At 36.4% G+C, this 12,401-nt stretch overlaps 1 protein-coding gene across 1 annotated transcript; it reads right to left on the bottom strand.

The window, feature by feature from the left end:
- Positions 1–868: 868 nt before the first annotated feature.
- Positions 869–12,226, bottom strand: CWC22 (CWC22 spliceosome-associated protein; the record flags this gene model as incomplete). The annotated part of the gene is made up of 13 exons (XM_010132287.1): positions 12,112–12,226; positions 9,135–9,202; positions 8,166–8,282; positions 7,709–7,966; positions 7,102–7,230; positions 5,798–5,966; positions 5,385–5,438; positions 4,383–4,518; positions 4,089–4,295; positions 3,912–3,974; positions 3,472–3,567; positions 2,145–2,226; positions 869–929 (listed from the first exon to the last, which is right to left on the bottom strand). Coding segments are annotated over exons 1-13 (1,467 nt in total), but the record flags the coding sequence as incomplete, so codon positions are not given.
- Between the last annotated feature and the right edge of the window lie 175 nt (positions 12,227–12,401).

The raw sequence follows: 12,401 nt of genomic DNA, 5'->3' as shown, positions 1-12,401 counted from the left end.
TAACAAAATAGTACAACAGAAAAAACAACAGGCAAACCAATTTCTGACTGCTAGATTAAGAACACCTTACTGTGGCCGAGATCTCCACTTACTATTATACTATTAAGGTTACTTCTACACACATTGTTTCAATAAAACATAATAGTGGTAGTTAAAGCTACAAGAAGATTAACAGCTCTCTCAAGTGCAACTCTCATGATAGTATCTTAGAGCTGACTGAAAAGCTGTTTATATAATTAGATGGATATTTACATTCTGCCATGAAGCACTAGTTGAAGGACAGTGTCCTTTACTTGGAAACATACCAGATGTATTGAACTTGCACAGTGTCTGACAATAAGACAGGTTTTGCCTGAATATCTCCAAGATTACACAAAGCAATCACACCTACAACTGTTTTAATTCAATACGCTATTATTCAGAGGACTGTGAAAGCAACGAAACAGCTCATTCCTTTAGCACCATGCTAAATTTCAAGCCCCGATGATAAAGTCTACAGCTGCCTGCAAATATGATCTTCAACTGCAAGCTCTTTCAGAGCTCTGAGAACAACTGTCATGCTGCAGTACTTCTGACACAGGATAAATGTTTCAACAATCCAACCAAGAAATCTTTGCAAATAGGCTACGAGCAAACATTTCAACTGCTGGACAGAAAGAAGCAACTGCGTAAGACAAATGTCTTACAAAGCATGTTTCAGCCTATTTGCTCTGAAGGTTTTAAGACCCATTTCGAGGAGCAACAGCTTTAAGGAATCACTCTTGCTACACAAACTAGGTCCCAGGACAAGAGTAAGGATTCTAGATATTGCCATAATACCATGTCATAATAATGCTAATAACAAAAAAGAATAAGAAGGCAGGCTTACAGTCTGACTTTCAGGAAAATCCATCTTCAGCAATTTGTGAGCACATTCTTCAAAGTCTAAGCTGCAATAACAGAAAAAAATACTTCTCATTATCTGTGCACTACACAGTATGCTAAAAAAATGTTAGAATTATATAGACTGTTGGTGCTGAAACTTCAACTGTTTTGAAACAAAGTATCTCAACATTCAGAAAGCTGTTTGTTTTGTTGTTGTTGTGGGTTTTGTAATAAACTTTATATTTCGTGAGATCATATTTGAAAATTAATCTGAAGTCATTACATTTGCAGACAATCTGAAAACAAGATGGCTTAGGTCATTATTACTACTAACTCACCTTACAAAACATAGCAAAACACAAACATGTGAGCTCACTTTGCACATCCTGAAAAACACTGAAATGCAAGCACTGTACATAAGCTCCAAAAGCAGTGTATACCACACTCTCCTCTCTGCACTCCCTTCTTACATATTGAAAGCGTTTAGCTACTAGAAAACACTCTCCCCCACCCAAGTGTAACAAGGACAAGTATGGCAAGAGAGTATTGAACAGTAACTGAGAAATCTAAAAGCCTTGTATACATCTCAGTATGGTATTACTTCACATGTCTAATGATCAATACCACAACTACATTAACTCACTCCTCGTGTAGGTTGAGACCTGCAGAATATTGCAGGCCATGCCTACTTTTACCGATGGAATTGACTGGTGTGCAATAGATAAATCTCTCCTTTCACCCAGGCGACACAGGAGTTATACCACCATGTTTTGATTGATTGTGCCACGTACTGCAAGGGAATTTCATTCTCAGAACAAATACAAATACAGCACAGGGCTGGTATCCGTATACTTACTTTCCAAATAACGCAGATGGCAAGAGACCTAAAGAGTACCATGCTGCAGAACTCCTTACTTTCAGAAGTGGAGAGACTTCACAGCATCTCTACTTTAAGTGAGCCACGTATTAAAAATAAATAGAAATTAAGATGGTGTATAATCTGAACATCACTGATTTTTGTTCACTCAAAATTTTGTTTACAGCAACCCGCATAGAAAAGTTCAAGTGCACTAGTCAACCATTTTGAAACAAACACGGTTTATCTAGGAATGAGTCTGTTTATACAAGCAGGTCAGGTTCCATGAAGAACACCTCCCTGCCTTTTTTTTTTTTTAAAAAAAATTTCCACATTAAAAGAAGAATTTTAAAAGAAAGAGGATTTCAGCTCACCCATTTCAAAAGAACTACGCTCATAGGTGTACAAATTGTATTATATTTACCTTGACTGAATAGCAAGATAAATTGTACGACGGAAGGAAACCAGATTAATTTCTGTTTTGTCATGGACAGTAACTTTCTGACCTGGAAAAAAAAAACATGGGTTTGTAAAGAGCAAAACACCAATGCAGATATATGTAAACACTTAGAAGAGCTCTACTAAGTCTGTAGCATACTATGTAATACTTTATCTAGAAATATTTAGGCCTCTTTAGTGGGTTTCTATTTTTTTATTGGGGGGGGCTGCGGGGGTGGGGAGAAAATCAGTATTTGCCTGATCTGTAACTAACAGCTAAATATTCAGAGAATATATTCAAAGATTTAGCCACTCCACTGCAACCTCTGGGTTTAACATGTCTTGTCTACATTATTAGCAAGGGTTTTTTCTACATAGTTCAGTTATACAATGCTTTATGGAGCCTGCTTGATTTTAACAGAAAATTCTTTGTTTCTGTTATGCATAGGATCTACATTACAGCATTCTGCAAAGTTCTGTTTTGTCTTAAAGCGAGGGTAGAAAAATCTGTTCTGAATCAAAACCATTCTGGGAACACCTTAACTCAGAAGGTATTCACTATGCATTCATTCTTTTAAGGTTTGGTGATAGCATAAACAATGAAAAGTTATGTGAATTCTCATACTTTTCATCAGCCTGGAAGCTCTGCTCTTCTGTGAAGTACTCAAGAAAACTGGTGAGGAAATCCATTCCTTGTATTCTACAAGGGACTTGGCTGGCTTTTCAATTACTCACACAATCTGCACAAACATTTCAGTTATGTTTATCAATCAATATTTTTCCTGAGATTCAAATACGTTCTTTGAAAACGTGTCAACACTGACTGCTTTCACTGCAGGTCGGGAAAGGGGGCTACACTAAGAAGTGAGATATGGAGGCTGTAAATTCAGTTGCAGGAAAACTTGCTCTGATTTTGAAAGTGACTTAAAAAAAAAAAACCTAACAGCAATAGAAAGCATCCAGAAAGTTGTCTTTGCTAGTTTTTAAGGAAATGTTTTCATATCAATTATTTTGAATGTCTTAAGTTTGCAAGGCTTTTCTCACATGAAACTGATATGGTCAAGATCAATCAGGCAAAGTTGCTCTTCATTTTCTGCCTGTGCTGAATGCCTCCTTTTAGAGCATTACTTTTATACTATTTGCTAGTAAACACTTAGATCAGATAATAATTTAAGATGAAAACAGCCCTTAACATTTGAACACTCAATTAAGAATACAAAAACCTGTATTGGTTAAGCTTTTCTTAAAGTTGAGCTTTTCTTTCATCTTTCATCTACAGACAAACCCTAGTAAGGTGCCAGTCATACACTTACCATCTTCATCCTCCTCTTCATCATCATCTTCATCTTCCTCACTACTTCCAGCCTCTTGACCTGCTTCAGATTCACTGTCACCTTCATCAAGAATTTCTGAAATAGCAGTATCCCAGATTAAAGTAATATCAACCATGATAGTTTCATTAGCAAAAAAAAAGATCCAACATCTAAGGATCAACATCGCCTTAGGACAACAATGTGGCAAAGTCAAAAAAACGGGTATGTCATAACTGACTGAAGACATAGCTGGAGAAACAATACTGAAGAAAATAGCAGGAATACATTGGAGAGGTCTACGATGAACTGACAGACAGTTATCTGAGTCACAAGTATCACCCACTGCTAAATAATAAAGGTTGGTAACAAAAGTTGGATAAGTAAAGACCCTATATATGTGTAACTATATAAATGTTATGTATACACACACACCCCCCTACCTTTTTTCAGCATTTTGTATTTCTCTTCATTTTCCATAAAGTTTGGATCCATCTTGAAAACATCTTTAGAACAGAAGAGAATCTTTATTTAATATATAAAATTAGCAAAACAATGAATATTTAATCTTAAATTTGTTCTCATGGGGAATACAGTTACAAAATTATAATCTAATTTACTAAGAATATCTTCTGGGTTGTAGTCATCTTCTAACGGCAACATATGAGTAAACTGATCCTCCTCTTCCACTAGGTCCAGTCCCTCTGGAATGATTGGATGGTCCTTGAAGCCATCCTTCCGTACAGCAAACATGACTTCTATCATATACTGAACACGCATATCGATTTTAGATTCATGCAGAATATGTCGAAGACGGTCAAAGATTGCTTCGGAAAAAGACAGAAATGTAAATATGAAAAAAAGATACTCATACAAACACCAAAAAGACAAACGTTCTGGATAATTATACTTACCATTAATACCTCTAGGAGAAACTTCTGTCAATTTGAGCCCACTCTCTTTAATAAATCCAATTGCCACTTCAATACTGTCATCAGTAGGTCTTTCCAGGAGCAAAGTGAGCATTTCCAGACACAGAACCTCATGAGCCTATAGAAAGCATATCAGTAAAGAATTAGAATGTACAACATTACACTGTTATTAGTGATTTACTTGACAGAGCTTGTTTAATCACAGACGCAAGGCAACAGCAGTGGACAATGCTAATTAAGAAGTCAAAATTTCAAATACAATTTTACCACCTTTATTTACAGCAACTTTGTAGTGAATGTGACTGTACTATTGAAATGGACAAGCAAGCAATGTCAAATATTTTACCATTAAGAAAAACATAGAAAGCTTTTCCAAGCAGCAAGCAGAACAGCACTTACGTTACATAAACTAGTCGTAAGTGCACTACATCTATTACTAAACCAGGTCTTCTAGGGTCAGGCATATAAGCATATGGCACATCTCAGATTAGTTTTCTCTTTACCAAAACGCTGTACTTTCCTGAAACATTGCTTATGGCCATTATTTAAATTGGAGTAACCTGATTTCTAACACATAGAAAAGTGGCATAGAACTGGATACATATTTAATTCAGATGCGGCTGAGTCTAGTTCTCCTTAAAAGATGTTTAAATCAGACAACTGTGTGCAAGAAAACTCTGTTTAAGATCTGTGGCACAGAGCCTCAGACGATGCTTGGCATCACAACTTAATCTGAATACCAGCCCAAACATATTTATGACGTCTGGGGAAGCTCTGGAGCGTAAGTGCAATGGTAAGTGATGTTAACTGCATAGGCAATTAGCAGTGTCTTTTCTAAGAAGGTCCTAACAACTTCAAGCAGTTATTAAAAGGAAACCTGAACTCAGATTTTCAGTAACTTTTTGAACTTAGGCTACTGCTAACTTGAAACTAAAGAAATAGCCATATAGGGTTTGGATTGAGTAGAAACATGAAGTAACATACCACATTCTGATTCATCAAATGTGCAACAAACTTTGAAGATGTTAGACAGAGTTGCTGCAAAAGAAGTAAAACAGGAAATTTTAACACGTGGAATAAAAAAAAAAAATTATGACAGACATACTATAGATTTCTTTCTCTCACAATCAAAACATGACGATTTTGGGAGACTGATAGCTGTTCACAGTTAGGACTGTACAGTTTCAACAAAACAAAGCAAACCTATCACAGGACCAACCCAGAACAGTTTGTCGAGCTTTCATGATACTCTAAAAACTACTATACTACTAATGGTAGGTCCTGACCAACTGCCTTAGCCACGTTCCTCTGAAGTACGTAACTGGAACGCACTTGATACAAGATTAATACAGCAGAATTACATGTTTCAGCACGGTGCTTCTTCGCTTTTTACGTACCTTATCATTTCTGCGATACCCTTTGCGAAAATTTAGTATCAACCTCTTGAGAATCAATTCACCAATATTTGGAAACTTCGAATTAATAATTGCCACAAGAGCTGCATAAACGTGGGTAAAAATTGGAGAGGCACTCTGAGCTTGCAAAATGGATCTAGATAGTAATCCCCTGTAAAAATACATAAGTTTAAGATTTTTCTGGCAAAAAAAAAATTACGTTTTTATTCAGTACATATCACATAAAAGAGCACTGTATATTTGGAACAGTTAGAAGATACCAGATGGTCATTTTCAAACCATTGTTTATCATGCCACAAATGGAGTTCTGCAAATGCGTTGCCCAAATGTGTCTGAGCTGAAAAATTCTTAAACTGATACCTTTTCTTACTAGAACTACCTTTGAAAGTGATAAGCATGCAAAAAGTCTTCATCTTGTAACCTGCATTTAACCCTTTTCAACCCAAATGCACCTTCTTAGCTTTGAAATTTGTATGATTGTGCTGTTACTTTTCCTCAGTTCAAAAAACAAAATTCTGTTTGTGGCAGAAAAAAACATCCACTCCACAACTATATATAAAAAAACTGAAAACTGTAATGCATTTCTTAGCTATAACCTCCTGAAACAACAGTGATTTAAGTTGTGACAAAAAACATGTTGCTATCTGTTTGAAATGTAACAGAATTAATTCTGGATATTTTGTACAAGGTTTTTTTGTTGGTGGTGGTGGTGGTTTGGTTGTTTGTTTAAATGCAGCCAATCTAAGAAACGCATACTCGTTTAGACTACCTTATCTAACCTTTACTGACATCAAAATTAAGAAGTCGTCGTCACACAGGACATGCACAGTGACCATAACTTAGTACTGAGCTCAAATAGCATAATAATCTTTTTTTCTACATTACAACAATAAACAGTACAGATAGCTGCAGTAAAACTTGTTTTGCTAAATACTGGCAACAAATATATGTCCCACAGAAAAAAGTCCAGGAATACAAAAGTAAACAGACTGAGGCACCTGTAAATTGCAAGTCATTCTAGTAAAATGCGTAAGTAAAACCTTTAAGAAAAGAAAGCATATACCATCTCTTGAGCTCTTTTATTCCTCCAAACATAACAATCCCTTTTGCCCTGGCCTTTTCCCCAAGTAAGGGACCACTCTGCATAGGAGAACACAGCCTAAGAAGGTTAATTTTAAGATCTGACTAGCATTGATTCACTACCCATAGCACATATTGCTGTATACATGAACAGCCTACATATTAGCAGAAAAGCAGAAGAATTGTTTTAAAGTACTAAGACATACCTTCCCCGAACAATATTTTCCTGAAGGAGCTCATGAATTATATTTTCTATATTAGAAACGTTCACTTTATTGACAAGACCATTGATTGACTTCTTCAGGGCTTCCCAACTCATCCTCTGATATGCCAAGCTGTTACAAAGGTATCACAGGTTATTCATGCATAAGTTTGAGGTAGCACTGAATAAATGTGTATATATATATATAAATGAGAACTTAAGTTGTAGTCAGTAAAACAGGTAAGAAAGTATTCACTGCATAAATAGCAAGACTAGTTCACAATTACACATTTAACTACCAAGAAATCACTGAACCAACACGCAATCTGCAAAATGTAATTCTCTGCATATATGGTATAATGTAGTATGTTCAGTTTTCTAAGACATTAAAAAAAATCCTGGTTATGTTCTGTATCCCGCTTTTCCATTTACACTTTGGAACAGAAGCAGGTACATTCACAATTTGATTCTCTTACCTCTCTTCTGATAGAAATACACCTTCAAAAGAATGATCACAGCCCTCAAAAGGCATCCCATTTTCACCAACAGTCATTAAATCCTCTTCCATTTTGCTTTTCAGTAAAAATTCTAATACGTTACTTTCAACTCACCTATTTTTATCAGTGATTTGCTCTTGCATCATCCGGAGCTTGGCAGGCGGAATATAGGCACCACCTGTGCGAGTAAGGATTGGATCCACTTCCTCCTTCTTCTTCTTTGAAGTGGTCTCATCACGAGCAACTGAGCTCTGGACTGTGGACCTCTCTGGACTCCTGCGATCAGGTGATGAATATCTTCTCTGTCTCCTCCGATCAGATTCTCTCTCCTCCCATCTCTCATGGTGTCTCTCTCGCCCCCTTTCCACTCTTCTAAAAAAAAAAAAAAAAAAAAAAAGGGCAAAGAACTAGAAGGGGGAAAAAAAAAAAAAAAAAGGAGAAAGAAGTCCTTTTTTTAAAAAAAAAAAAAAAAAAAAAACAAACCACCAAACACTCAAGGGTTTGTGAAAGGTTTTCATGTTTTATTCTTTAAAAGGAGTATTTTATTACTGATTAAGAAAGGGGTTGATACCTTCCTTCTGAAGTTCTGTCATCATAGTATTCTCTTCTTGAATATTCCTGATCATATCTGCTGTCATCAGAGTATCTTCTCTTTCTGGGAGATGGAGACCTGTCATGGTCTATATCCCTATTCACAACCCAACATACACAATTCTTAGTAACAGTCTTACAAAAGCAATGCTATTAATACCTACTTGCAGTACAATGTTACAATACAGAACTGTTTCACTTCTGCAACCCAAGTTTCAAGATACGCATCATTCAAATAGAAGATGTTCCTTTAAATTGGAGATGCTTTTTTTATAATAATTTGTTGTCAGCAAAAAATAAAAAAAAAACCCACAAAGAATCACTGTAAAAGGAAGCTCCTCCTAAAACTTAAAATTAAATGTTAAATGGTAATAACATCAAATACCAAAGGTAAATTCAGCACCACGCATTCCTCGGAACATATGCATTTGTTTCACCTATTTTTGCCTGTGTAGCGTGAAACAGAACAGATAACATTAGAAAAAAAATTATATTGTGTTTAAAACAAGAGGTTTCATTCCAATCAAAAGGTGAAATTAAAAGTAAACTGGTAAAAGTTCATCTTATGCCTCAGTAAACTGCATTTCAAATGACATTTCTCCAACTCCTGCTGGCATCAATGATCTAAAGTGGCAACTGTGGTATTATAGGAGTCCAATATATGTGAGCCCAAGCAAAAAGCTGGCATCTAATTTCCATTTTCAAGTCCCATGACAACTTAATTGAATGCTAAAGGATTTTCTTTGCAATTTAGTTTTAATGCCAATATCTATTTAACTACTGTTATATGGACATTGAAGTATTTTACTAAACCTACACTTACTTTTCACTGCTGAGCATTGTTAAGATAGAAAAAGAACCAGAACCTGACTTTTTTGTTAATTTACGTAACTCGCTACAGGAGGGGTACATATACAGAATCGTAGAGTATAAAAATCAATCATTCTACCTGTCATCTGGAGACAAACTTCTTTCATGTGAACTGTAGTTCTCCTTCCTTTCATGACTGGAACCATGCTTTAAGAAAGCAGAAAGACAAAACATCAAGCCCCAACATCACATATTAATGACTATGAGCACATATGCAATGAGATCAAAGCATACCATGTCTTCAGTTCCCTCGTCCTTTACAAGAAGTAAGGGCCGTCAAAGAAAGCTAACGGCAGTCGGTCACAGCTAGGAGGTCTCATTCTAAATAACACATAGTCAAGCAGCTGGACTCCTTGCTACAGGATGCTGCAGATGCCAAATATCTACATGGGTTTAAGAGACTGGACAAACACTGAAGAAACATTCACGTGGGTTACCAAAATTTTTCTCGCTCAGGAAGCTGGAAATAGGCAAAGACTGGCAGAGTACATGGGCAAGTACTTTCATGGTTGCTCTGTTCCTAACTTTTCAAGGCATGTGCTGTCAGTTACTGCCGGAGACTAGAGTAGATGGACTGAATTTCAGTTTGCCTTTCCTGTTTCCTTCTTCCATGCACCACTGTACTCTTTGTGGCATCACATGCAAAAACGTTAACAGAATTCTACCACTTCTTGTTTGAAGAGTGCTTCTCCTCTCTCCTAAAAATCCCCTTTTTTACATAATTTCTCCTTATCTTTATCCTTTATACTAACCATGATTTATTACCTCATGAGTCATTCTTAACTTCGTGCGTAATAAAAATCTAAGTTACACTGCTCCACTTGACAAATCCTGTAAGTAAATTTAATTCTAGATTTTTTTTGAAATGTAAGTTTGCAGGACTGTTTAAATGGTATACAACACATTCTGTGGAATGAACCATGACATATAGAAGTATGGAGTCACACACAAAACTTGAAGCACTAGAGCCTGTACAAAACACACAGAAAGACATTCACTTCATCAAGATGTTTCAAAACTACTTTGGTACAGCTAAGAAGCAGCTTTTATAACCTCTATACTTCCACTGTAAGGGTATTCTCTTCCCTTCAAATATTATTTATCATTTTCAGAACCATAATCTCATGTTAACAGTCACTCACCAGTTCTGAAATATGTAATGCTTCACCTTGATGCAGAAACTCAACACAAGGTCTCGCTTATGCACGCTGGCTGACTTTTTTTGCAGAAATGCTCATCTCTTGTTGTGGCACTCTCTCCATTAACATGTTAGCACACTAGTTTTTGCCCCACCAAAGAACCACTTAAAACTGTTGGTTCATAGAAAATGACACCTTCATAAGCAGACCCTGATGGACAGTTATAACAAATGATCTCCAAAAACTTAATTAGAAAGTATCCTTACTAAATGGCAAGTATGGCGTTTATAACAAGCTGTGCAAGTAAAATCAACATTGACTGAAGCTTTCTAAAGAACAAATAACAACACAAAGATAATGAGCATCATCCTATCAACAGACCGATGATGCTGACTTGCTATCGCTCAAATTGAGCTGTGTGTACATCTACGTACATATACTTTTACATTTTTGAGGCCACTTTTAACATATTCTAGAATATCATCTTCCCCAGGATAAGTTTCTGATACTGTGTTAAAATTATTCCCAGTATTATCTTGCCTGAATCAAGACAATGGTACAAAACAAATGTGTCACATCAGTTACTGGGATTATGCATCCCTACAAAAGTAATATCCACCTGACAGTTTACTTCCAGAGTAACATTGTCTTTGATGGCAAAGCTAGTACAAGAAATTCACACGTTTTCATCAAGATTTTCTTCCCCCTTCTGTACTCATTTGTGAAACTATACCACACTGCAGATCACCGAAATTGTTTTTCCCCAAAACCACACTCCAAGACTGTGACCTAGGCTTCCAAGAAAATGGTAATAAAAATCTTTGAAAAGCACAGAACAGTTACAGTATTTAAATAATATTTAGCAGATAGGAAGAAGTGGGTCTTTTTAGGATGATTCATTCTCATGAGTTCTACATCACTTGCTTTTGCCCAAGCAGACCCAGAAAGACAAGTGTTCACAGAACCATAACAATGTTACGGATGTCTCTGTATTTGGCAGTTATCACCACTCCTTCAAAAGCAGCTATGCTTGATGAAGAACTTGTCACACTCAGCTCTCCTGACCAGGTTTTCTTTCCAAGTCATCTTCCTTGCTCATTTTGGACAAAATGATTAACTGAAAGTATCCAGACAGTGTGCTTTTGGTAACTGGCTTATTTTCACAGATGAGGGAGCATTGCCATAACCACCAGACTAGGAAGATGAGAAGGTATCCAACTATCTCTCAAGTACGCGTACTAAAAGCTACTTCAGTCAGAAAAGTGAGAACCAAGAGTGAAGAAGCCTATGTAGGGTCACACTCTAGAAATATAGGAAGAGAAACGACATAGGTTACAGACAGAGTATCAGAACAGTATTGCCTTCCTAACCTGTCTCACATTAAGAGTACTTGCCAACCATCATTTCAGGAGAGAAACTTTAAAGCATATTTTTCCTTCTTGCATTCCTAAAAATCACTCCCATCCATTCAGACATGAATCACACAGCTTTTAAAAGGAAGAGCTTTAACTGTCACTGTAAGAAATACAGCTCCACATTAACTGCTATATCCAGTCTCTTTATCTTTTCAACATCTCTGTCAATTTTTCAACACCTCTTTTCTTCATTCATCCACATGCTTATGTTCTCTGTTGAGCCATCGTTCAGGCATGTTTCACGGATTAGTTTATCATTACATGCTAATAACAATCAGAAGTTTCATTGTTAGGACAACAACTGCTAGAAACAGCTGGAATTTCATTTTAATGAAATTTGCTAAATTCATAGTAACATTTCTCTTGTAAACAGCTACTGTCAATCATGAGTATTGTTTGCTTTACATTCAGAAAGTTTTATTTAACATAATATAAACTACAAACCTCATCACCATTAATAAGGGAATAATAAAACCCTACGATTCAGATGAACAATGCTTACATTTACTTGTGTCACCCTGCTCTTCATCTTGACTTCCTACTTTTTATGAGGTTCTGAACGTGCAGCAATAAGACAATCCAAGGTGGAGTTCAGCACATGAAAAACATTTCGCCTGTAACACACAGAAGACAATCAAAACACTGTACTGGAACCTGCACTTTTGTCTTTAGAGCTGTGCTTGCGCAACTCCTCATAGGGAAATAAACAAACCCTCAAAACCTAGTCGGATCTCTTTAAGGTTACACACCGCCTGTCGTAGGAGAAAAAGGCTGCAAATAGCAGCCGGGAGT

The sequence above is a fragment of the Buceros rhinoceros genome, unplaced genomic scaffold (assembly GCF_000710305.1).
Source record: "Buceros rhinoceros silvestris isolate BGI_N320 unplaced genomic scaffold, ASM71030v1 scaffold47832, whole genome shotgun sequence".
Taxonomy (NCBI): domain Eukaryota; kingdom Metazoa; phylum Chordata; class Aves; order Bucerotiformes; family Bucerotidae; genus Buceros; species Buceros rhinoceros.
Note: the sequence above shows the minus strand (reverse complement) of the source record. Positions and strands in the feature narration are given on the sequence as shown.